Here is a 26,894-nt window from a genome sequence, read left to right as displayed (position 1 = left end):
TTGTTGGGTTTTTGTTTGTTTATTTGGGGGGGTTCATTGGGATTGTTTGCTGTTGGTTTTAACCCCGTAACTTTTAGGCCTTTGGGTCAGTTTTAGCTAATATTTAAAGAAGTGTAATAATTTGGGGGATGACTGAGGTTCTTGTGAGTCGGTTGTCTGAATAATTTAGTCAGGAAAAGAGAGAGGAGCAAGCTTCGATGTTTAGGCTGCCCTAGTGCGTCTTGCTAAGGGGCAGAAGATGCTGGTTGTGGTGAAGGATTTACAGGAATAAAGGATTCGTCTCTGCAACAGTCCAGCCCACCTACCGTTCAAAGAGCCCCTGAGCAGCGCTGTCATTCAGATTCCTCTTGTTTTGCCTCTCTCCTCGGCCAGGGCACGGAGTTACTGTGATCCAGAACCTTCCCGCTATTTGCTCACCTGTCTGCGAGTTTCCAACACCGAGTGAGGAGAAACGCACTGCGAGGCCGCGGAGGCGCACGAGTCACGCCGGACCACAGGATGGGATGGGCTCAGTCTGCCTTGCAGTCCTGATTTAAACACAGTTTTCTCGCTCCCATGCCTAAGCACCAGTTGACGCTGTTTGTGGGTTTGGTTGGGGCTATTGGTTTTCTCAGAACCCTATCCGGCCGCGCCCTGGCGCTGTTTGAGCCTCGGCGCGGCCCGTAGCGGGAAGGGCCGCGCTCGGCCTCGACATGGCGGCGGCCGGCGCGGGGGGCGGGAAGGTTCCGGGCTGCCTGTTGAGGTGAGAGCGGGCCGGGCGGGGTGGAGGTGCCGCGGGATCGTCACCGAGGGCGGCCGGGTGGACACCGCCGTGGGAAGTGAGGTCCGCCAGCATCGATCGGCGGCGCGGGGAGGTTGCCGAGGCACCCCGCGCCGCCGAGGCCGATGCCGTCACTGACCTTCCCTGGCCGGGCCGGCCCCGCAGGGCAGCTCCAGCCGGGAGCGCGCCCTTCCCCTCAGAGCGGCGACCCCGCTGTGGGCGCGGTGTGAACATCTGGAAAGTAACGCACTCCTTCAGCCGGGGTTAAGTCTGCTGTGTTAATGTATTAGCTAAATGGGACATTTTGGGTTTTGAAAAAAAAACTTACAGAATTGCTTTAAAAAGAAGAAAACTGCTGAACTGGAAGAATTAAGGTGAAGGAAAGTTGATTCATAATTTTAGATAGGTGTCACCTGGGCTTAACTACTGAACCAGCTCTGGGGTTTGGTTGTTTTCCCAACTTTCTTAGGGTAAAAACTACATTGAGAGCAGTGCCTCTTTACATACAGGAAAGCTATTAGATAGTTTGGTCTCTGAATTTTAATGAGGCTCCATTTTCCCTGAAATTATATTTGCAAAAGTTGACAGATACTTAAAAGTGGGTGTCCACATTCTGTTTTGAATCTAAATGTGATTTGTTGAGATCTGTAAGTCGTGTTCAGCCTGAAACTTTAAAGCCATTAATTTAAAACAAACACAACAGCACTACCTCCCCCACCCAGGACTTTGAACAGTCCTTGTGTAAACAAAGTATTGACAGAAATTACTAGCAAATAGCTGTGTTTTAGAGAACAAATAAGTTATTGAAATTTCTCTTTAAAATTTAATTGCTGTTGTCTTTTTGTTTGGTAATAGCTGTGTCTTGGGATACATTAATCATGAAGATGCACCTTTTCCACTTCACGAAAAGTCGACCATGTATTTTGGTTAAAAAATGCTAAGTGTGGTTTAGGGGTACACATTTTTGCTAATTGGCTAGAAGGTGGGGTCAGGAAGAAGAGATTGCATTCACAGTGTCAGCTGTCATTTTGCACATCCTTTGTGCCCAAGTAGATTTTGTGTGTTTGCAGTAGGAACAGACATGTTGCCCCATTTGTTCCCCCACCCTACAGCCAAAGCAGCTGGTGGGGCCGGAGCAGAGGAGTTTCTCTTTCACGTTTCACTTGGTGTGCGCAGCAAAACTCCAGTTCTCACGAGCTGACCCAGTGAGAGTTGTGCTCTGTCAGAGTGGCTCCTTGCTTGCCTAGAAGGGAGTTTGCTACTGTTAATGATCCCACAAAAAACAATTCAGTGATCGCAGCAAAATTTTAAGCCAGGTGTGAGGCTTGAGCTTTGACATTTGCTTATATGCAAAGGGCTCATTCCTGCTGGCTTCTGGGGCTCTTAAACTGAACGTTTATAGGGTTAGCCCCTTGACTTGGAGGGGCTCCAGATAGGCTCAGGAATCCAGATAAACAGGATGGCATATGTTCTTCAGAATAGCAGTAATCGCATGTCAGTGCTGTGGGTTGAAAAGAGATGGGAAATAATTTCTCTGTATTCATGGTTTGAGCTAGAGAAAGCTGGAGGCAGGGGGAGGGCATGTGCAGCAGCTGAAATAAATGGTTCAAGTTGTCCATAAAAAAATGGATGTTGATTATAGTACAAGAAACAGTGAGGTGCAGTCAGTGCTATGAATCCTAAAGTATCATGACCTGGAATATGAAAGCTAACTTGCATTTGTGTTTAGCTGTATAGTGGAGAAACAAAAGGGTGAGAGGAATTGGAAGTACCTTACTAAGTGAGGGGAGAGATATTGTGAAATATTAAGCATCCACGTAACTCAGAATTAAGTCAATATCTGTAAAACACTAGTAATAATAAATACTATGAAAATGCACATTTTAAATCTGAACAACTTTTAATTTACAATAATTTCATGTAATAGCAATTTGCTTTAAATATATGGTATGTATTCTGCTTCAGGTAAATAGTTTTTTAATGCATAGTTCTTCCAAGTAATATCTGCATTGTTGTTGGGTATATAACATAATTTGGAACTACATGTTACCAAATAAGTAATTTAAACAATAGTGTTTCTTAGGCCTAGTTTTTCTCTTCTGCAATTATTGAAGCTGGTTTTACACTGCATGTCAGACTTTGAATCTGCCAAAACTTACAGGCAGATCAGTCAATCTCTTTATCATTTGTTGTTTACTGGTTCAAAAAATGAGAATTTAAAAATCAAGAGAGAATAAAGTCTAAATTGTGCATTTGAGTCAAGGTGTCTTGTAACATTTCCTTCACCATTATGAATAAAAGCAGTAAGCTATAACCTAGCACTGAGTGCTCTTGGCATGCTGATTTCTCTCATACCAATAACTCTTCAGATGTCTCTGTAAGATGAGTAATTAGTTAATTACTTAAAAAATTACAGAGGCTGCATATAAGTCTTTTTATATGTTATGTGTGAGACTCTGCCCAAAACATTACAAAATGCCCCTTAAAAATACTGCCTTCCTAACTATATTAAAAAGAAAATCACATTGGTTTTTCCTCCTCAGAGGGAGGAAACTGGCTTGAAGGGGTGCAAATGAAGGCTTTGATTTTACATTAGGAGAAATCTCTACAAACCATGCCAAATCAGTTGTTACATCTGTGTGTCCACTCTCCTTTTGTGAAATGGAAATAATGATATATTTTTCACTGTGGGTTATGCTCATTAACTGAGTGGAAGTTCTTTTTGTAAATCATATACTTATTTGACTCCTAAAAAGGAAGTCTTGCAAAGCATGCTGAAAAGATTTAATATAAAGTGAGAACTTACCAAATGTAATGGTGAAATAAAACAGTCTTTTAAAATAATTCTAAAATGTTCTAGAAGAAAGTGACTATTGCAGAAGGGTTTTGAATATCCATAGATATCTAATACAGATACCTAATCAATGAGTTGTGGAAAACTGCCCAGGCCAGGATTGTTTTCCTCCCATTTAGTTTATGAAATAGGGTTTATACAGAACCCATTTTATATTGGTTTTCACACTTAATTGGTCTTTTTTATGTGTTTTTTTACTCTAGATATTAAACTTCTTTGTGAGATGGGATGGGTCATGTTTATGCTCTGTATGTTTAAAAGGAATTATGTGCCACTAAAACTTTTCTTAATTCTCTTCCAGGACATCAAGGATTTTGGACCACTGTTACTGAAATGATACTACAGAAGGCAGCAATTGCATTGTGTTGGTTGGATGAAACCTGAATATTTACTGTCAGTCAAGTGGGTGAAACCCCTAACTGCAGTTTACATGTGTAGATCACTGCGTTACTGTGTTAGTCACTGTCTCTATGCAGCAATGACAAGGCTAGAAGAAGCAAACAGAGAAGTGAACATGCACTCATCAGTCAGATACCTTGGCTATCTTGCCCGAATCAACCTACTGGTTGCCATTTGCATGGGCCTTTATGTCAGGTGGGAAAAAACTGCAGATGCACTCATTTTGGTAATATTTATTCTGGGGCTCTTTGTTCTTGGAATTGCCAGCATACTGTACTACTATTTTTCAATGGAAACAGCAAGTTTGAGTCTCTCCAATCTTTGGTTTGGTTTTTTGCTTGGCCTTCTCTGTTTTCTCAATAATTCTGCCTTCAAAACGGATGTGAAAGAAGAAGCTACAAAATATTTGCTTCTCTCTTCCATTGTTTTAAGGATATTATGTGCTTTGGTTGAGAGGATTTGTGGTTGTGTCCATCATCGACCAACTCTGCTGACAACAGTTGAATTTTTGGAGCTAGTTGGGTTTGCAATTGCCAGCACAACTATGCTGGTAGAAAAATCTCTAAGTATTATTCTGTTGGTCTTGGCTTTGGCCATGTTGATTATTGACTTACGTATGAAGTCTTTTTTGGCAATTCCAAATTTGGCAATTTTTGGGGCCATTGCATCCCTACTCTTTTTTCCATCACTGAAAATCCCCACAAACCCTTTTGCCTTGGCATGTTTCTTCAGCTGCCTCATTTCAGATCCTCTTCTAGACGTTTACTTCAGTGGACTTTCCGTTACTGAGCGATGGAAGCCCTACCTGTACCGTGGTAAAATTTGCAGGCGGCTTTCTGTCATCTCAGTTGGAGTCACTGAACTCATTTTTTTCATTCTTGCAGCCTTTAAACTACGTTATTTGGATCTCTGGTATTTTGTGATACCTGGTTTTTCTATTTTTGGAATTTTCTGGATGATCTGTCATGTTATTTTTTTTATAACCCTTTGGGGATTTCACACAAAACTAAATGACTGCCACAAGGTGTACTATACTCACCGTGCAGAAAACAACAGCCTGGACAGAGTCATGGCATCTAAAGGAATGCGTCACTTCTGTTTGATCTCAGAACAGCTGGTGTTTTTCAGCCTTGTTGCGACTGCTGTTTTGGGAGCTGTCTCTTGGCAGGTAAATAATAATCTCTTTATCTTGATCTCCTCTTGACAATAATCTTGAGAATTGCTGTCTCCATAAAATTCCTAAAATTTGATGGTGTGCTGTGGGTTAGCAGTTCAAAGTTGGAATGCATGGTTTCACTGTCGTGTGCTTTGAAACATAACACTTTGAGCTGCCTTGACTGTTACAGCAAGTGGAGCTTACCAGCTTCCCTATGTTGGTAGCATGGGAAAAGGTAATGCTTCCAGGGCAAAAGAGGTGAACAAAGTATTTTGCATTTATCTACTCAGGAAATTGTTTTGCTTTTGAATTCATTATGTCATAAAATTTGTTTTCAAAATAAATCACTGTGTTTAACCCTAGTAATGCTCAGTAAATCTAGGGCTTTTGTTGTGAACTATTTTAATTAGATTGAAATGTATTAAATAATGTATTTTTCAGTAATTTTGCCTGGCTTTTAATCAATTAAATGGACTCAGAGATCAGCTGATAAACTGCTGGTATAACATGAGCTTTAAGTGTCTCACTTTCAAATCTGGTTATGCACCCCAGGATATGATATCTGAAAGATCAGTCATTAAAATCACAGTCCTTTAACTTTTCTTTCCATTTATGGGTTAAGGATGTTGTCTTTTCTTTAGCAAAAAGCATACATTTCTTTCAAAATGTTTGTTCAGTTCCCAAGACACATGGTGTGTTGTCATAGTTGCAGCAGGACATTCAGAGTCTGTTTTCTTTTTCAAACTGATGTAAACCACAATAACAACTTTGTGTCCATTCACCTATTATATGAATTACAAATATACTACATATATATATAATATATGTAAAATATCACTTACAGTAGATCAGATTTACAGACATTTCTTTATAGGATTTCCAGAACAATTTCCTGCCCACTCCTGTAGAATTTCTAATCCTGCAGATTTTCTTAGATTAAATAATCTTGTGGATGAATGGTATTAAAGATGTTAGTGGAAGATGAAATTAACAGTTAATTTGTAAGGTTCTTTGTTGGGGTTGGTAGTTTTGCTTTTTCTTTGGAAGATTATCAGCAGTCATAGCTATAGCATTTGAATTTGCCGAAGGGACAGAAGGAAATGGAGGCAAAAATGTAGAGATAATAAACAATTCTGAAAATAAACAGTAAACAACCATTTCAGTGCAAAAGTTGAGGGGAATCAAGTTGTCAAGAAGCAAGTTGGAGCCAGGTAGGTAGGAATAGCTCCCCATAAGGTCTTGAGCTCTGGGGCTGTGTATCATAGCATGCCATGTGTGCCCCATGGTTACTAAAGATCAGGAGGAAGCTGGACAAAATTCACTGGGGTGTGAGGACTATCTGGAAACCATATCTGGCTCAGGAAGTTCTTGAGCCACTAGTGGTTAAAGTACTCGGGAAACATGTTTGGTCTGTCCTTGTAGTCTTTCCTAGGCATCCATTTGGGCTCTTTGGAGACCAGACATTCTTCTGGATGGACATTTGGTGCAGATTAATACAGCCATTCATACGTTCTTATATTAAGGAATTTTTTTTTACATTTTACATTTACATTTTGAACGTATTTTTCCTTAGAGTTTCTTAGGAATGCCAAGTATTCCTTGGTCATCAGTTCCTGGAAATGTGTTTGCTCTTCTAAATTATTTAAAACCTTTTTTGCATGTGTAAGATGAACAATTTTCAATCTTTGTAACATTAGTTTGGGATTTCTGTAGTTTCAGTATGTGTGAATTATGTTTGAATTATATATTATATCTACATGTAATATATATATATAATATTATATATATTATGTTATTATATATCTGAATTATATTTTAAATCTGTTAAATGCTTCACTGGAAGGTGAAGCATTTTTTGTTTTTTCCTTTCCTCACTACTGAAAATTTGTTTAATGATAGTGCATTTGGTAAGAGAGGTGGCTTGAAATCACTTTGTGGTCTGCCATTTGACCTCCTATGAATAGAATTGCTAAAAATCTGAGCCTTGGAAAGGTGCTTCCTAACAGGCAACCATAAATAATTAGTAATAGTTTATAAAAAAATCTCACAGCAAGAAATGGAGTGGTGGGAAGTGGGGTGGGGGGGGGTGTTCCCTTTAATGGAAAATGTTTTGCAAGCATTATATATGCCCTCTTAACATTTCTAATAACTGCAATATTTGTGCTTCAGGTGTATGAAAAGTCAAGACCTAAAGCACCAGTTGTCTGTTAATTAGTGTCTAGAAGTATCTTATTAAAATTGCCAGAAAAATATCAAATCTACTTTTGTGGAAAGGTTTTTAAAGTGAAGTGAATTAACTGGCTGTAGCAGAGACAGTGGTTTTCTTACTGATGCAGAGCTGTTGAGGCTAAAAGTGCTGTTAGACAAGGCCCTTTCTTTAAGCAGAACACAGCCTTTCGTAAGACAAGGGTTTAAAGTCTCTGTTCATGGTGTTTGGGGAGAACTGTAAAAGTAATGTGTTGAAGTTGGGTTCATTAAAAAATGGAGTAACAGCTTTTCTTTCAGTGGGGCATGTTTCAGCTGGGACGTGGTCTGCTTCTGAGAGTATTCCTTGTTATAGCTGCAGAGGAAAGATATCTTGTCCTGTTGGTAAAACTATACGGTGATTTTCTTTGAAAAATATGCAGGAGATGGTCAGCACCTGCCCTTGCATTTGTGTGATTAATTTCAGTCAGATCAATAGACTCTTTAGCACCAACTTATTTCAGCAGTTAATCATGTGCCTGTTCATAATTAGGCCCTTGGATTGGACAAGATCCAGAAGAAGCCATGCAGATGACTCAGATATTACTTCTTCAAGAATCCAATAAAATGATGAAAAATTTGCAGATGAGGAGCTTGTAATTTTCAGACAAAGATCTTGGAAAGGTTTGGGGCACTCTTTTTCTCAGAAACTTAAAACCAAATTTTGTTAAGTGCTCTATGCCAAGGTCTTCTGTATAACTGGCCAAAGATAATTATTATCTCTGGAAGGCTTGTATTTAACATTACCAAGAGAAAAATTAACTATGTTAGAGCAGGCAAAGTAATGGAATGAAGTACTTTCAGTACATTATTCTTGGTTTTAGCGAATTTTATGGGCTAGTAAAATAATAGTATTTGTTACATGCATGAGTACTCATACCTAAACAGAAAGTACCATTTAACTTGAATTATTTATAGGAGGCAAAATGAGCTTGCTGTATATGTGAGTACTTTACTGTTTGGGGAAGAGCTAATGATTTTGTAGTTTTTATTCTGGTGCGGTTGCCTGTATATATAGTAACATCTATATTTACTTAGACATACTTTTAGTAACATCACAGGTTAAATTACTTGAATGCAAATCATGTCCATTCTTTCTCTCTTTACCCTTGTTTTCTTCCTGGCTTCTATTTTTAATCCAGTCCTCCTCAGGCTTTGCTTATTCGGGGATATTTTTTGTTGGTTTTTTTTTTCCCCAGAGGCCCTGCTGCATCCTCTGGCCTCTTTCCATATTTTCTCAAATATCCATGCCACTCCTGCTTTTTTTCATCTGTCTGGTCATGTTTTTGTCACTGACAGTTTTTCCCTTTCTTACCAATTTGCCTTCAATACCAGTGCTTTGCTGTTATTTGAGAGTTTTCTGTTGAGTTTCCTTTCTAATAACTTTATTCCCTCTTTTCCTACTGTTCCATCAGCTCTTAAGCTGAATCCTAAGTCCCCATTGCTCACTGCTCACCATTTCTTCTCAAACTCACCCTCTGTTGTGTGTACTTTTGCTGCCTGTCTGCCTGTCTTTGGTGTGTGCTCAGCTGTCCTTGGCTCTCTACCTCTCCAGTCCTGTCCCAAGGGCTACCATAGGCTGCCTGCTGAAATCATACTGGCAGCACACCTTGCTGCTGTCACCACCACTTCCAGAGCTCCTCAGTCCTGAGGAGGATCTCTGGTGACAAGAGAAAGTATTCATTGTTAGTCTAAAGAGTCTATTATGTGTTTAGCTTGCTGTCAAAATTTCATTAATTTCAGGATTCACGTTTTTTTATTTAAAAACATCAGGGTGTTTAGTATGCTTTTAAACTGATAACTGCTTGTGGTTTTGCTGGAACAAATGCACATAGATTAAAGCACAGGCCATGGGTAGAACAGAAGTCAGGGATGGGGAACACAGCACATTAAATCCATCTGCCAGTGATTGTGACAATAGTTTTCTGCTGAGTCTTTTCTAGATTTTACCACTGCTGTTCTAACAGTCAGAAGTAAAGGATTATTTCTTGATCTCCCTAGACTGTCCATTCAGTAACTTGTTATAAGACTGTTTCCTCTGGTAGCTGATGTACTGTGTAGCTTTACCAATTTTTTCTTTAAGCTTTTTTCTACCTGTAATATACATATCTTGTCCTCATTTGAAATAAGCTATTCATCAAATGTTTGTGGATTAGTCAACATGTTACCCTTTTTCTCCTGAGGCTTCTCTCTCATATAGGGTTTTCTTTTATACTTACTTTGTTTGGGGGGTTTTGTGAATGTCTGTGTGCCTGTGTATAAAAACATAAATATTCAGTTTGGATAATGTAAAGCAGGCCAGTATTTTTGCTTGGAAATGCACAAAGACATCTTTGTAAGCTGTCTCAGTTATTGGTCTGTTAGATGCAATCCCAGGTACCCTGCTGTGTGAGCAGTGGTTTGTACTAGACAATTTCTAGAGGCTCCTTCCAACCCCAACCATTTGGTGATCCTGTGATCACCTCAGTTGACATATGTTTAGTGTTTCGTTTCTGTTTTAAACAGAAGGGCTCTGTTGCCGCCTGTTTGTTTGGTGTTGTCAAGTTTAAGTTGGTCTGTTCCAGTTGTCCCCTTGCTATTCCCAGAATGGTTTGTCCCCAGTTATCAATCATTGTAAACCCCTCCCCTTTTTCCAGAGAGTTCCCCATCCATCACCCTTATCCTGCCCCGTATCCCTGTCTGTGTAAACCCAACCCTTTGTTCTAGATCCTTCCCTGCCCATCACCCCTTCCTCGACACCCCCTTGATTGTATAGCTGCCGTCCCTCCCCTGCGTCATTACCATTGGCCCTTAATATTGTAATCCACTCCCCCGACTCCTCCTTCGCGGTATTCCCATCGGTTCATGGTCTGACCGCCCCTTGTCCTTAAAACCCGAGGCACAGAGGTGCTCGAGGAGTCTTGGCTCAGCTTTCTTCTTGTGTTCCTGACCCTATTCCTCGTCCAGTTCCCCGTTCCTACAAACAAACTTGTTCCTGGGAAGTTGAAGAAGTTGAGTCCTCTCAGATCCTTTTGCCACGACCGCTGACACCCTGAGACGTACAGAGCCCTGAGTGCATAGAGCTCTGGAGGTTCCACGCTGGGAGGTATAGTCCCCATGTGGTTCCCCGCTCTTGGCACTGCCACCGGCCAAGAACCTGAGAACTAGCCGGAATGCCAGTGGGCCGAAGGACAGGCAGTGTCAGGGCTCTTCTATAGGTCTTCATAACTGGCTTCCAATTTAAACTAATATTTTATGCATTTTGGGTTTTTTTCTTCAGTCACATGTCCATAATTAAATACAGTTACAGAGTTATTCTGCTTCAAGTAGTTGTTATTTTTTGGGATGTAAGTTGTCCTGTCCATGAGTATAAAAAGACATCTTGACTGTAAAATACCTCTAAATTCTTCTAGTGTTATAACTGTTACACTTAACAATAAACAGTGCTCAGAAAAAGAGAAAGGGGAAAGATACTAACTGCTAGTAAAATCTAAGCAATCTTTTATTTTATTTTATTTTATTTTATTCAATTTTATTTCAGTCATCAGAGGCAAAAAGTAGATTTTTTTCTTTTACCTTTTCTATGTTATTTGAAATGAGACTTCATTGTTAATTCCTTTAGAACAATACAGACAAAGGGAAAAAAAAACCCAAAAAAATAACAACAGAACAGAAAACCCCAAAGATTAGGAGCTAAATGATTTCTCATGTTTTTGGGTTTTTTTAAGTAGTAGGATTGCCTAGATGGTCCCTGTCTTCTGTTTGCTTTTTGAGCAATCTGTCTGGAATCTATGGGCACTTGGAGTTCAGGGATGTACTGCAGGCTGACGTTGCTAGTGCAATCGATAACAATGAAAATGGGCTGAACAGATGAAAGAACAAAATCCCTTTCTGGCTCTGCCTGTGCATCCATGGCCATCTGCTGCATTAAGGACCAGTCATCAAATCTTTGGGATTTAGTAAAGCACTGACAGTTTCCACCTGGAATTTTAGCTGTTTATCTTAAGGGAGGAACCTGTCTTCAGTTTTAGTGAAATTACTAAGTCAGATATTTTTTGCTATTTGAAGTTCTTATTGTTTAGATCTTTTAAAACGCTACCAGTCAATTTTTTGCAATGCTGGATTAAGATATTTTATTATCCTACTATAGATTTCTTCTAATCGTCATAAGTAATTTTTACATTTGTGACATATTTCTTCTAAATCGAAACTGTTGAAAAAGTGCTAACAGCAAGTGCCAGCATCTTTACATTAGATGGTTATCTACAAATGTAAAACACAATATTTTCCTATTCCACAGCATAAAATGACCACTAAAAAATGACAGAGTTGAAATCTCAGATGGAGCTGAGTTGATTCATAACACTGTAGAGCTTATTTCCCATTTCTGTTATAGTATTTGGTACAAACTCAAAGCAAGATAAAGAGCAAGATGGATCACCGAGATGATCCTTAGTATTTCTGTGCGAGATCCTTATCTCACAAGTACTTGGGAATTTTCTTTGCCAGTTTGGTACCGTAATACCAATTACAGTGTTTTAAGCTTTCCTGTCTTCTGGTGATTTCAGGTAATTAATGCTATCAGTTAATAATGCTGTCAGTTAGTTATTATTTAATACCAGATTCAGGTGTTTATTTGTGATTGGAGGTATTGCTGTCACCATTTCAAGGACACATAGGTGAGATCCTTCCATCAGAAGTGTGATTTCTAAAACCAGGACAGGTAGCAAACTATCACTTCTTAGCATATTAATCGGTAAAGCTGTTCTCTCAGGCTAATTGTGTTTAAAAGCTGAATGTAGTTGAGGTAGTGCCATGTGCCAACAAGATCTGGGTTGGTTTAAGTGTCATTTTTTTTTCAGTATAATATACTTTCCAAATTATTAATACTGTTGACTTTGTGTTAAGTTGAACTACCAGTACCCATCAAGTCACTAAGTCTTACACAATAAGGCAATATCCATATTAAAAAAACCCAAACCATTAATATTGTAGATTTGTACAAAGAGGGTGAATAAAACATAGAGGGGGTCAGAGACCACAGGATTCTTCTCAAGACAGAAATCTTTAGCTATGAATTCTTTGCTACATAGCAAACATCAATATTTAACAAATGCACCATGGATATTAAAGTTCTTGTTTAATTGTATACTATAATACTGTTTCTGTCTTTCCTAAAGCATTTAATACCTCATTAAACCCATTCACATCATGCTAAAATAATTAAAATTAATCTTTATCTGCTCTGCCTCTCAGAGACATCTGGCATTTCAGAAGTCCATTTTTATTTTACTAGGACTAGTGGTTGAGATGTAATTGTTGAAACTTCTTGTTTGTTTGTTTTTTACAGAAATCAGCTAGTAAGCGTAATATTTTCTAAAACTGCTTTTCAGTTCAATATAGGGTATTAGCTCTGTAAATGCTGTGAAGTCCTGTAGAGGATGGTCCTTTTCATGTCTGGTAGTTATGTAACAGACAAAAAATTGTCTTTTTAATTGAAATAATGCTCACAAATTATCTTAGAATTCATCTCTTGTGTGAGATGTAGTATTCCACAAGTTAAATGTATATTTTTAATGATCATAGAATGCTTTAAGTTGGAATAGACCTCTACAATCATTAAATCCAGCCATTAACCCAGCACTACCAAGTCCGCCATTCCCAAAGTGTCACATGTACAGGTCTTTTAAGTACCTCCAGGGATGGATGCAATACAGAGCGTTGTCATCTGATGCTAGATATGTAATATCTGTGCTGTGCCTTACTGATTAAGGCCTGACCCTGCAGATGCTTACAGATCTTACTTTATGCACAGAATTAGTTTTGTGGCATTTAATTTTCTTGCCTCTCTTGGTAAAACTATGCTATGATCAGTTTTTACAGCTGAATTCTGCGCTGTCAAGTGTTTTCAAATGCGTTCTTTCAGAAAAGTGATCATTGCTTACCAGCCACCTTTTCCCCAAGCTTTTAATTTGTCTTTGCAGTAATTCACGATGTAATACATGGAAAAAGAAATAAACATTGCCAGTAATACTTTGCATGTTTCAGGATCCAGTTATGTAAGATCAAACAAAAGGATTTTCATACAATGCCTAAATCTCTTAATTTTCTTTTTAGCCAACCAATGGGATCTTCATGAGTGCATTTCTCATTGTTCTACCTTTGGAGTCCATGGCTCATGGGCTTTTCCATGAACTGGGAAACTGCTTGGGAGGAACGTGTGTTGGGTATGCTATTGTGATTCCCACCAACTTTTGCAGGTATGGTTTCAGCTTCACAGTGTGTAAATGTACTGTTTGCTCATGGAGGCAATGCAATGCTGTTGCTTGGATTTTTCAATAATCAAATACAAATTCAAATAATAGGCAGATTTTCTATTTCTCCTTTTTCTCACCCTGGAATGAGTAACTCCAGCTTTCTATCTAGGTAATTTGCTTTTAGAAAGCCGATGAACACAGACCAGCTGTGCATAGGCAGATTTCACAGTCAGTATCTCATACAGAAGAGGACTGGGGCATTTGGATGAGACCAGGTATCTTACATGAGGAGATTTAATAAACCAAACAGATCGGTTCAAAATAACTTTGAAATCAGTTAAATGAGGTAGTGTCTACATTTAAAGCTCATTAAAATTTGATTTGCAAGTGGACTGCATGTCGTGTATTGGTGTTGACAATTCGAAGCTGATTTTTGTTCCAACATAAATGTTACCATTTGAGAAATGCGTGATTGTAAACTATTATTATTTGCCCATTTGTGTGTTTTTCTTATAAGCTTTAAACTTGCAAATGCTGGTTTTGCCATAAAATTAGAAGCAGTGTATGCACATTTTTTTTATAAATGATAAATAAGAGCTATATAAATTATCTTGTCATGTTACAAGAGGAAATAGAGTAGTAAGTTGAAATGAGAGGCTTCAAAATAGAACTGCTCAATTTATGAAAACTTCACAGCTTTAGTATGTGTAATGGATTTTGTGGATAAGGAAGAACTTAACATCAAAGAAACCAAAGATGATGTGCTAATCTTAGATAACTGTATCTTAAATATTGTAAAAAACAATTTTTCTGAGCTTCTGATATACAGTCCTTCAGCTGTGCACCCTTAAAAAAATTCATGTCAATTATTATTACAGATTTGAAAAACAGATTTTCAAAATTTACATTACAATAAAAATAAATTAATTTTGTTTCCATGGTAACAATTCATTCATTGTATTATATTATTCTGGCACAGGCAGTTCTCTCTAATTTTGAGCAAATGAGATACTCTTGAGCAACTCTCTAGGACCTGACAGAACTAAACTTCCTTATTAACAAAGCCTGACTGTTTCAGGGATGGACCCACTCTTCAGTTGCTGAGACAAACAGTAATGATGAGCTATTCTATGTAGCTATACCAGTGGAATATTAATTTTCATAAAAGCCATAGACAGGTGAGATGGTGCAATATTTAATTAGCTAGGTCAGTAAGGAGGCAGAGCTTTACATATTGACTTGCAAACAAAATACATGAAGAATACACACATAGATGCATATATAGGAAAAAAAAACATAATGTCATATTTTGTATTAGCAGAGTAAGATTTATCTCCATATTTTCACCCACAAAACCTCTCCATGTCTGTAACTGAGTATAAATGAGGCCAATTTGGCCCAGCTGTCAGTTATGTTCCGTATCATTACCCTTATTACATCAGCTGAAGAGTGATGAATGCTTTTCTCTTTCTGAAAATACATTCTGAAGGGCGCTCCCCTAACTGGGTGTCTTGCAAGACCAAATTTCCTATTATTATGATTAATGAATAGCTGTGTAGACCTACAAAAAAAGTGTGTTTTATATTTGATATTTTATATACTGTATATATTTGGATTTATTAGATATTTATCTATATTTTATATAAAATATACATATAACAATATAAATAAAATTAATTTTGGAACCCAGGGACTCTTTTTTATTTTTCTTATATATGCATATTCATGTCTATGTAGACATAAATATAAATACGTGGTTTGTTCCAGGTTTAGTTTGTAACTTTCTTAAAACTTTGATTTAAAACTGATTTTTTAAGCTGTGAATACTGTTATCTAAAATACATTTCTTCTGCTGAAAGAACAGCACAAACAAGAAAGAATTACTTTATCATTTGTATGAATTCCATATTTCAGAGTATCTGACCGAAATGTGTATGTGGATTTCTCTTCTGTCCATTATTGGAAACTAGTTTGCATTATGGTTTGTGCAGATTAGCGCTCATTTTCCCTGCGCTTCTTTCCAGCCGTCCATGACAAAGTGCCTGTGTGAAGGCAGTGCTCCTCAGTGGGACTTGATGAAATTGTTGGAGCTTTCCTTCTCCCCCTCTGTCTCTCAGCTGCAGGAATAGTGTAGGGCTGAGTAAGGACTATGCTTTGAATTGAAGTGTGACAGAAGGGAGATAGGTAGTGATCCCTCACTCAAATACAGTAATTTTTATATCTGTAAATTTAAAGTAAATATGAACTTAGAACAGTGCTACCTCATAGCAGAGAAAATTTGTGCAGGGGAAAAAATCACCAGTTACTAAAAGTCCACTGAGCATGAAAAAATTATCAACCATAATCATTAGCTGTTCTCCTTCTCTTTAGTCCTGATGGCCAACCAACTCTTCTTCCACCTGAGCATGTCCAAGAGTTAAATCTGAGGTCTACTGGCATGCTCAATGCCATCCAAAGATTTTTTGCATATCACATGATTGAGACATACGGTTGTGACTACTCTACAAGCGGACTGACCTTTGATACCCTTCACTCCAAGATCAAGTCTTTTCTTGAACTTCGGACTGCAGATGGACCCAGACATGATACCTATATTCTGTATTACAGTGGTCACTCACATGGCACTGGTGAATGGGCACTGGCAGGTAAGTGGTTTGGGGTTGGGGTTTTTTTTTTTTTTAATTGTTTTGGTTATTGATAAACTTTCCAAATCAATTCATTAATTCTGTAGAAAATCATACTGTATTGCAAAACTTTTGAGTGTACCTACTATCAGATTGTTCAGAATGGCAAAGAACCATCAGTCTTTGGAGAACAGATTGTTGGCAGGGAGGGAAGAAAGGAAAAGGTAGTATTACAGAGCATGACTGTTAAGAGATTCAGAGACTACAAGAAATTGAGAAAACAAGCCAGGTTGAAGGCTGATTTCCTCTGCTGGTGGAGAGAATGAAGAAATGCAGAAGCCCCTTTGGTATGCAGGCAAGTTATTGTTAAGAGTGGCCCTTTACTTCCCTTGCATTGTATGACAGGTAAATTACTTCATGAACTTTGTCTTTTTAGTATTTACTGACTTTGATAATAATCCTTTTACAGCCAGCTAATCTTACACTTATTCTCAAAATTGTCTAATATTGTTGACCTCAAATGTATTCTTTCAAGTTTAAACAGTTTCATATTCCCCTGATTTCCCTCCCACATTATTTTTGTATTCAGTAAGTTAACTTTAAAGATTGCTTTTTTTGCCTGCATAGAATTAAAGTGGAAATTATACACTCCTGCTCTAAAGACAGGTTTTTCTGTGTATTTTGAGGAATATTTGTTCACTGTAATCCTCTTTGTCAGCAGTGGTCCTCCAGGTGCTTGTGCCCTTCAGTAGGGCATGCCCTTCAATGTGTGCTCATGCTGAGGTGGGTGTTCAGGCACAGGTCGGTTTCCATCTGGAGGCTCTGTACCTGTTTTGGTGCAGCTCCATGCCTGAACCTTTAGGCCTGCTGAAGAGCAGTGTGTATTTTTAACTCAAGGGCTTTATCTGTATCAGAGATTTTAAAAAACCACAGCTGTCCTGTGAGCTTAGTGCGAGTGGTGAGCTACAGTGTATACAGGGTGGCCAGATGACTGCTCTGAGAAGGGGGTGGTTTGTCCGTAAGAGCAGCTGCCACCCCGTGCAATTGCCGAGTGTGTCCACACCTTGTGTGGAGCAGACTGTCAGCAGAAGTCCACCTCCCACCTGTGCTCCAGCCAGCAGCATAGACAAAGTCAGCTTTCTTGCATGTGTAGAGCCAAATGTTGCTGCAAAAATAGGACAGCTTCCACCCTAATCCTAGGTTACTATATCTAGCCACCCTGGAGTGTGACTGGAGAGCTCAGGTCTCTCTGTACTGTGTAGGTAGCAATAACCTAAATTAATATCTAGCTTTTAGGAGAAAGGCCAAGGTAACTGTTAAAACTTTCGGTGGTGAAAGATACATTGTGTAAATGCAGTGGTATTCAACTTTCTCGCAAAGCTCCTTTTCAAATCTCTGTCCAACCACATCTTCAGCTTCTACTTGGATACATGTATAGTCACATAAAGGAGAAGAACAGGCAGCTGTCACAGGTCTTGCATGCTTTTTTTGTGATCAATTTTAGTTAAATTATGGAGTGTAATGTGATCCTCCTTCCAGATATCACTGCTTCTGCATGTAACTTGAAAGTATAAACTGAAAAGATAAAGGCTGTTTGACTGTAATTGTGCCCCATGTATTAGACACTGGCGTTTTGTGACAGATGAAACCTTGGTCATCAGTTCCAGTAATGTGTACTAGCCTCTGACCTGTAAAGAGGATGAAAAGAGATGGCAACAATGAAACAAAACATTCATCTGAATGAAAGAGTAATTTCTTACTGCTGGCTGGTACAGCGCAGCAGTAGCAGTGTAGTCTTTGCTTTGTAATGACATCTTTCAAAGGAGGCTTACTGAATATAATTCAGTAATTGTTTCTCTGTTGCAAGTTGAGATACAACACAGTGGTTTATAAAAGAAACTGTTAACTACTCATGCATAAAGTATGAACAGTCAAATGAGCTGGGAGGTCATGCTGTCTGAATGAAGGCAAGGGCATGAGCTGGACTAATAAAGCTTTGTCTCTGTTCCTGAAACTGTTGGCTTACCTGTTGTCCTACTAAGCCTGCCAGAGAGCCAGAGGTAGCCAGACACCTGTATTTCTTACACAGCTTGGTGCCTAAATCTTGTGCTGGGTGATAAGCCCACGTGTTTGAGGTTCCTAGCGTCGGAAGCCAAGCGTATTTGCTTGTGTCTGTAAAGGATGAGATGATTTTCTTTGCGTGATACTGTCTAAAGGTGTTTTGAAATCACCTGCCCTCCTACATAGATACACTTAAATAGTTTATTTATAAGCCTTTAAAATGTGAATAAATAAATAACTTTTTTATAGAGAATTTGCATGGAAGGTGTACCTAGAAAAGGGAAACTACTTCTATAAAAAATTCTGCTGTAAACAACTACAGCAATTTGAGGATCATGTACCAAGACAATTTACTACTTTAGGTTTGTATCCTAGAGACTTTCTTTGGTACTAAATTTTCCAGTTTTTTATTTTCTTGGAGAAAGGAGCAGCTCTGTAATTTTGCTTTTACTTTAACCGCAATAGCATGTACAACCCTTTAATTCTGAGATATTAATTTGAAGCACTTTCTTGTCACCCCTTACAGGTAGAACTGTAAGTGCTGAAATACGCAGCTAACAACTTTTTAAACACTGCTTAATTATATTCCATAGTGAAAAATCATTCAGGAATTAAAATGCAGTAACTTTAAATACCTTCCTTCTTCTTAATTTTTTAAAGTTGATATTTTCAAACTGTTTTTGTTGTAAACCTGTATCACTAGCCAAAACTGAGATATACTGGATTTACTGGTTCTTTACTTTAATATCACTGGGGAGACAATGGAGGGTTATTCACTTGTTTGCAAGATGTTTTCATTAGGTACCTGAGTAAGTAGTCTGCTTTTCAAAACTACACAGATCCTGCAGCATGCAGTACACTTAAGCAGAAGGATTTCCCACTGTAGGTAACATTTCAGGTTTAATTACATTCTCCTCTTTCAAAGTGCTGTTGGAGCAGGAGCTGAGACAGAACGTGAGAAGTTGGACACTAGTTGCAACCTGACAGGAAAAAAAAAATATTGTGGAAAAATTCCAATGAGATTTTTGTTTCATTGAGCTGTAAATTAATACCAGTTTCCTTGAAGCGCTGAAAACAGCTGTCTTTATAGAGAGAATCTCTTCATTCCTGGTCATGTGAATTTTTGTGCTTACGTGTGGCTTTCTCTTTATGCTTTGAAACTGTTCTGGTTTCTGGCATTTGAAATTTGAAATTCATCTCTTAGAGGAGCCTTTTTTTAATATTCATAAAAACATATTAAAAAAGAGTCCTATTCCTGTTCCTAAAATTATTAAGATTTAATACAAAATAAACTATTTCGAATTTTTTTCCTTGTTTGTCTGTATTTTTGAGATTTCTTCAATTGTTTATAACTTCTTTCACTCTGTAAAGGAATTCCTTTTTTGTTATTGGTAGTGGGTTTTCCTTCTAACCAAGGGTAAGTTAATGGCAAGTCAGCAAGTCAGTTAGTACCTCTATGGAGATATGCAACATTTACAGACAGGATGAACTGAAAACATCTGTTTTATCTGTCCAAATTGTTAAAGTAAGGGATTCTTAGAACCAGTCAAAACAGTTAAAGTTCTGCAGAAGTTTGTGTTTCTTCATCCTGATGTTAAATCTTTTTGTCCTTGTGGCAGGGGGTGATGCTTTACGACTTGACACGCTGTTGGAGTGGTGGAGAGAAAAGAACGGCACTTTTTGTTCTCGACTGATCGTTGTTTTAGACTGTGAGAACTCTCAGCCTTGGGTTAAAGAAGTAAGAAAAGTAAATGACCAGTACATTGCTGTGCAAGGAGCAGAAATGGCCAGAGTTGTAGACATCGAGGAAGCAGACCCTCCACAGCTTGGTGACTTCACCAGGCAGTGGGTTGAGTACAACTGTAACCCTGACAGCAACATCATCTGGTCTGAAAAGGGCCGCACGGTGAAAGCGGTGTATGGGGTATCAAAGCACTGGAGTGACTACACTTTGCATTTGCCAACGGGAAGTGATGTTGCCAAACACTGGATGATATACTTCCCACGCATCACCTATCCATTAGTACATTTGGCAAACTGGTTTTGTGGTCTCAATCTGTTCTGGGTCTGTAAAGCATGCTTTAGGTGCTTAAAAAGATTGAAAATGAGTTGGTTTCTTCCCACAGTGCTGGATACAGGACAGGGCTTCAAACTCGTCAAATCCTAATCAGCAACCAAAGAGATAATGAAGTGAGAGCTCTGTGAACTTTCTCACTGTACCATACGTAAAACTTTTCTACGACTATTTTTCTCTGAAAAAGTCTTCTCTACTCACTTTATTCAGCTTTTTGAGCAGCTACAGTATATGCAACAGTTAGAAAATGCAATCTTAAACAGAAGAGGGTAGAACTATGATATTTTTGAATTTTGTTACATGTACATATGTAAGAGATTTATTTAATATGTATTTTGGAGACAGGTCACGTGTTCATATGTCTTACTTAAGGCAGCCTTTGTTTAGAGACAACAGTTTGATGGACAGGAGCTCTTGTGAATGCTAAACCATGCTGATCTGTCATTTATGTTCACTATACGGTTTAAATACAGGAAAGGAACCAAGCTAGGACTCCAGCCAATTTACATGTCATATGTGGTGGGGTCACTGAGCATATACAGCTACTGTATGTAAGTAGCTACCAAGAAGCATTAGTTTTATTTGCTTTTACATCTTGTGCCCTGCCTCAGTTCTCTACTGCCATCAGTGGAAATTTGCCACAGAAAACAAGGAAATCAGACAACCCTCTTATGCTCTGATACTTCTCAGATGGTGTGTTCTGAAGTGAGTTTTAAAAACATTCAGTGATACTTCCAACATTAAATACCTTGCTGGTGATCTTTGAGCATAGATTCCCAGTAGTTAATTCATATATGGAATAAAAACTGCACTGAGCATTTTTCCCTCACCTGTTAGGTGATTCTGAATTTTCCAGGTTCTTGTTAGTTTGTATTTTGAAAAGTTACTCTGAAGAAAACAAAGCAAAGCAAAATCCAAAGAATTTAACAAGGAAAATAATCCATAGATAAAAAATGGGAATACAAGTGTTGCCTTGTTTGCATATTTATCTGAAGTCTTTGGCAGGCCTAAGATCTTGATTCTGTGAAATTTTGAGTAGAGAGTTGGACCAGTGAGTTCATTATCTATTAAAACCACTAGCAAAGTTTGTTTGGACAGATTATTCTCTTAGGAGAAGAGAGAATCCTCAGTATTCCTTAAGGTTTTCTCCAACCCACAGAATCCTGATTTTAATCCTTCCAGAGCTGGGTGGGACTTTAGAAATCCTTTCCTTCAGTCATAAAAGCTGTATAGCTTTTTTTATGTCATTTTTTCAAGTACTGAAAACAAGGGGTGAAACAAGTTAAGTGGCTAAGACAGTACAGTTTGTGGTGGTTTATTTGCATATGTGTGTGCAATTGACCTACAGTTTACTGTTTTCTGTTTCCATCAGTATTTTAATAAAAGTGTTAGGGAGTAGCTGATACTTGTCTAAAATATAACTTCTTTTTTTTAATTTAAATACATGCAAATAGTATGTAGCTCTTAAAGTCTTTGCCACCATAGCTTTTTCTAATGCCATTTGAGCTTTTTAGCCAGCCAGGTTAGAGAATCTGCTAACACTGAGACCCATCAGTATCTCCCGAAATAAATAACGAGAGCTACAACAGCCAAAGCAGTTTGTACCCACCAACTTCAAAATGGTGATTTTCTCAGCTCTACAAGTGGCAGCCACTAAGTTTCTTCATTAGTATTTATTACACTGTGTTGTTCAGGAAGACACCATGTCCCACACGGATTTCCCTTTCTCCGTCCCCTTCCGTAATGTGAAAAGGGGATAAAGAAGTAAGAGATAAATTATATCCTATGAAGACTCAATGCCTTTGGGTCTTCTCTGAGTAAATGCTGTGGTTGCAGCTCTGTCAGGGATTTAAGAGGTGGCTGTTGTCAGTAAGGACAGGGTTCTCACACCATCTGACTTCAGGTATCCAACTTAAGTTCCTAATGTGGGAGCCAGAGGTAAGAGTAATCTCAGTTAAAATCAGATGTCCAAAAGCCAGATATCTGAATCCATGCTAGTGACCTGAAGTGCTCCATTGCTTATTAGCAAGGAGAATTAAATATTTCCAGAGGAAGACTGATTTGGTCTCTGTTCCAGGATGGATTTTCCTGTGATTGAGGGCATTACTTTTTTGTTTGTTTGTTTTGCTTTCCTGTGCCAAATGTCAAGCAGACAAATCCCTTGTGTCTCTTGAATAACCTTAGAGCACCTCTAAGCTATCCTCTGGAGCCTGAGCTGGGTACCTAAACTCTGTTCAAGCACATAAACTGGATACTTGAGGTTGGGTTGAACAAGCATCCATCAGTTTGCAGAAAAGCAGCACTGCCCTCTGCAGAAGTCACTATCTTCCACTCCTGGTCATCAACTCTTATGTATAGATTCAGAAAGACTGCCTTTACATTTGGTTTGTAAAATCACCATTGTTTTGGCTTCTCTTTCAGTAAAAGTTCAACTGATTTCATCATAAACTGGTACAGCTTGAGCCTTAGAAAATTTTAATTAAGTCCCCATAAACACCTGATAGTAACCCTCTGAATATTTTAAGTCAAGAAGTTAGTCCTTTCTGTTCTGGAAAAGCTTTAAATATCAACCATAACACTTGCCATTAATTATAATGGACAGATCTTAATGGGTAAATCTTTACCTGCTACTGTTACAATTTTATGGACATCATCTGTATCTTTCTTTTTGTACCTGAAGGGAAACAAGAAAAGTGTGGGATTCCTAACCTCTTCTGAGTCTCTGAGCATGAATCTGCTATGCAGTGCAGTGATGGACTTAGCTCTCGGCAGAATAAATGCAACAGTTTGTCCTGCTGTTTTGCTTCTGGATATTCAATGGTTTCCAGCTTACTTATCAAAGTTAGATTTTTTCCTAGGGTAGACTGGGTGATATTCAACTGTTTGCTGAAAGGCAGATAGAGCTGAAAAATAGAGCAAAAATACTATTTGCAAAACCAATCATGTGTTTGCAGATTTGTTTCTGTTTTCTTAATTATAGAACCCTGATTTCTGAATTTGAAGTAGTTCTAACATGAGCTAAGGTGCTCCTACTTCTGATTTTGTTACTGTTTTAAACATCAAAGGCATGGTGAAAATGCTAACTTCAAAAGAAATGTTTACAGCTGTTCAAATTATGAGGCCTTTCTGGACAAAGAGACTGTCATGTGTTTCAAAACACTATCAAACCAGGGCTGTGGATGATGAGGAATTCAACTGCATCAGTTCTTCACTTCTGCACTGACTTATATCAAGGCATCCTACAGTGACCCCCATTCCCAGGTGGAACTTTTCTCCAGCTCCTGATGCTTACACCTCTCCGCAGGTCTCTGCCCAGCCTCGGGCATGTACCTGAGGGACAAACACTGGGAGCATCCAAGTGAGGAGTTATCCTCCGGCTATTCCTGTGTAAAAGACAGGGCCTGAAAGAAATTTAAATCTGTTTCCAAAGAGTGTTACATGTGCTATCAGTTGCATATACATTGTTTAGTGGTATTGTGTACAAATTTCTGGAGAGAGAAAAACTTTTCTGCAAGGGTTGTCGCTGTACTGTATATTCAGACATTTTGCCATAAAGTTTTTTATAAACTTGTGTCACAGCATGATTTTATGTTGACTTTGTTTCATTTATGTCCTGTATAGCATCAGCCTTGCTGAAACATACAAATGCACTGAGTTCTACAAATGTAATTCTTTTAAAGGGGTTCAAATTGCTTATTCACAGTAGTATTTTTCTCTGAACAAGTATTGGAGAGGGAAAAAAGCCATTATTCTTCATTTCAGCACTACTAGAGTTATGTATTTGCAGTTCCTTATGCTTTGTATGCCTTGTAGTTGTTGTCCAGTCTTCACTTCAAGATTTTCCTAGAATAATTTTATTTTGTAAAAGCATAGTTAATGCTATGCTAGCAGTAAAGCGCCTCTGTTGCCAGCAGTAGGCAATGAAATTAGATTAATTTTCTTGTTTATAAATACCTTTTGTGGGAGGATTTTTACTGAAAATACGGTTTTTAGATATGTAAATAGATTTTTTTGAGTGTATTTATACTACTTAAATATATTTTGCTGGTTTGGATGCTTATTTCCATTTCATTTTTTTTGTTTATGTCTTGATCACTTTCCAGATTTCTGTGCTCCCTCTTGAATTACATGGGGGTTTGCTATATAGCTTGCTTCACAGGTTTTTTATAACTAGAAATTGCAACAGAGTTTATGGAAAATAGAGTATTTTGAAAATACTCTAAGGAATATTTTTAGTTTAATAATTTAATAGAAATGAGAAATACTAGCTTAAATTATTGATGCTTTTCACCTTGTCTTATTTTATCACTTATTCAATAAGCTAGTAAAAATGCTGCTTATACTTCAAGACATAATTTTATGGAGATGTAATTGAAGGCTTCCTTTACATGAGTACTTGTAGTTAGTCAAACTTCTTATCTCCGGTAAGATCAAGTTAATGAAGGGTTCCTGTGTGAGATCAAGCCTGGGAGAAGAAGCAGAAGGAAACTGTTGCTGCAGAATGGTGAAGAGGACAAATGCGCACATCTGCTTCTCAGAGAAGCTGCTGAGGAGGTTCCTACACTTGGTCCTTGTGGGACAGTCACAGCATTCCTCTTAACAAGCCTGGTCTTGTTCAGTGAAACTTTGGTGGGCAATGGAGACGCAGAGTGGTTACTGTGATAAGGGTTGATGGGCATCTCAGTGATAATCCAGTGTCCAGAGCTGCCAAGAAGTGCACTGACCACAGGCAGTTCTGGCACGTTGACTTGCTGAGTACAGGGACAATTCTGGCACCTTTCGGTTGGTTGTGGCTTTTTTAACAAGAGTTTAATTCTGGCTCTTGTATTTTGTGATTGAATTCATTAACTTTGCAATTTACTAATCAGTGTTCTGTTCTTACTAAACTTGTGTAGATCCTTGCCTTTCAGTCACAAATCCAGAGGCAGCCTTAGAGAACAGCATAGCTCACCCTCAGCCCTGCCCTGCTTATAATTCTATGTCTCTTTGAATGGAGTCAGACAACCCAAGATATGTCTCCATTCATGGCACTGGGTTTGGGCATTTTGGTAACTGGTTTTGGTTACCTTGGAAATAATAGTCAGTGCAAATAGCTCTGTCAATATTGAAAGAATGTTTCTTCTTAGGTGTTGTTATACAGATACTTTATTATTGGAAAACAAGTATTTGGAGTAGGAAAGGCACCGAGGTGCTGATCAGTGTTACCTGCTGCACCAGCACCACCCTCAGCTGGTCTCGTTGGCTCTGTGAAGTCAAAATCAAGCTGTTACTGCTGGATTATACTGGACACCAGAAAACTGGCACTGTAAAAGCCCTCAGTGTTATAGAACTCACCTTTGCAGACTCAGGCCTTGAAGGAGTTTAACTTCCTCACAGAATCATGTGCACACACCGTAGGTGTTTGTGAGGTGTTGGTCACCCTGCAAGTAGTGGTGGAAATCTTTAGGATACTGAGGAGGAAGATGTTCCCTAGAGGTGCCTGCAACATCCAGCTACTTACTGCTAGTGACGTGGAAATTTAAAATTTCACTCCTTGCCAACACTGAATTATTTTCTCTACATAGTAGTTATATAGTCAATTCAAGGTGTAATGTAACATTCTGGGCTCTTACCTCAGATACCGCTCTGATGCTGGTGGACAAACGCAGCCAGTTCTGCTTATTACAAACAGTTCAGTAGCTAATAACTGCTAAAACAAATCCCAGTGAACCTGTTTTTACTATCCCAAATGCAGTACCAGGATACTGTAAGACAGCCTGTGTCAAGAGTATAAAACAGGCAACTTAGCTTCCTATGCAAATCAAAGAGAACAGCTCCAGAGATTGGCAATAACCAGAAGAGGAGTAGAAACTTTTTGCAAAAAAAATGTTTGCTCCATAAATTCTTTATAAAGGTCCCTAGATACTGTGGTACTGTCTACATTATAAATGCATAAGAGATCCATTAAGAGAGATGGGGGGAGGGGGGGGGGAACTGACAAATTAGGTTTTATAGCTGAAAGCCCTAAAGATTTCTTCTGCCTTGAAAAAGAATAGAAAGATTTTTATCCTTAGACAAAGCTTATTTCCTTTCTTAGGAAGAAAGGATACTTCCTTTCTTAGGAAGAAAGGGAGGGACTGAAGAACAGGAAGAGTGAAGAAAACAAAAAGCCAAGAGAAAAAGCAGTATTATCAGATAGGTCATGTGCAGCGCTGTGGCCAGAAGAATGGGAATCATGGATGTAGAACTAGAGAAAGGCTTCAGAGCTGAGTTCAGAACTCAGAACTGAGTTTGCTATGGAGGCAACCTGTGTAACCTCACATCAGAAGTATGCTGTGGCCCATCCTATGAAACTGGCAGGATGGACAGGCAAGTTTCTATTCTGGGCTTGTGTCCTGGCACCATTTAACATTCTGAAGATGGGTTCTAAAAATTATGATGATTATATGTGGAGTGTCGTGCCTGAAAACAGGTAAGGCTGCACCACTACTGCTGGCTGAGCAGTGG

The 26,894-nt window shown here is 38.5% G+C and overlaps 1 protein-coding gene across 1 annotated transcript; it reads left to right on the top strand.

Annotated features, from left to right (window-relative positions):
• Positions 1-680: 680 nt before the first annotated feature.
• On the top strand, positions 681-23,992 carry TMEM168 (transmembrane protein 168). Its single transcript, XM_005519268.3, has 5 exons — positions 681-742; positions 3,916-5,181; positions 13,510-13,652; positions 16,020-16,294; positions 19,954-23,992. The coding sequence occupies exons 2-5, from the start codon at positions 3,988-3,990 to the stop codon at positions 20,499-20,501; spliced, it is 2,160 nt and encodes a 719-aa protein (XP_005519325.3). The 5' UTR covers positions 681-742; positions 3,916-3,987; the 3' UTR covers positions 20,502-23,992.
• Positions 23,993-26,894: the final 2,902 nt, after the last annotated feature.

The sequence above is a fragment of the Pseudopodoces humilis genome, chromosome 5 (genome assembly GCF_049639895.1).
Source record: "Pseudopodoces humilis isolate 2021_Gansu_Grassland_sample_001 chromosome 5, ASM4963989v1, whole genome shotgun sequence".
Taxonomy (NCBI): domain Eukaryota; kingdom Metazoa; phylum Chordata; class Aves; order Passeriformes; family Paridae; genus Pseudopodoces; species Pseudopodoces humilis.
This window is presented reverse-complemented; position numbering and strand designations above follow the sequence as displayed.

Excerpts from the sequence above, each read along its gene's own strand:
- TMEM168 (XM_005519268.3), top strand. The coding sequence starts at position 3,988 with ATGAAACCTGAATATTTACTGTCAGTCAAGTGGGTGAAACCCCTAACT. Across the intron at positions 13,653-16,019 it reads ATTCCCACCAACTTTTGCAG|TCCTGATGGCCAACCAACTC; the intron begins GTATGGTTTCAG and ends CCTTCTCTTTAG. Across the intron at positions 16,295-19,953 it reads TGGTGAATGGGCACTGGCAG|GGGGTGATGCTTTACGACTT; the intron begins GTAAGTGGTTTG and ends TCCTTGTGGCAG.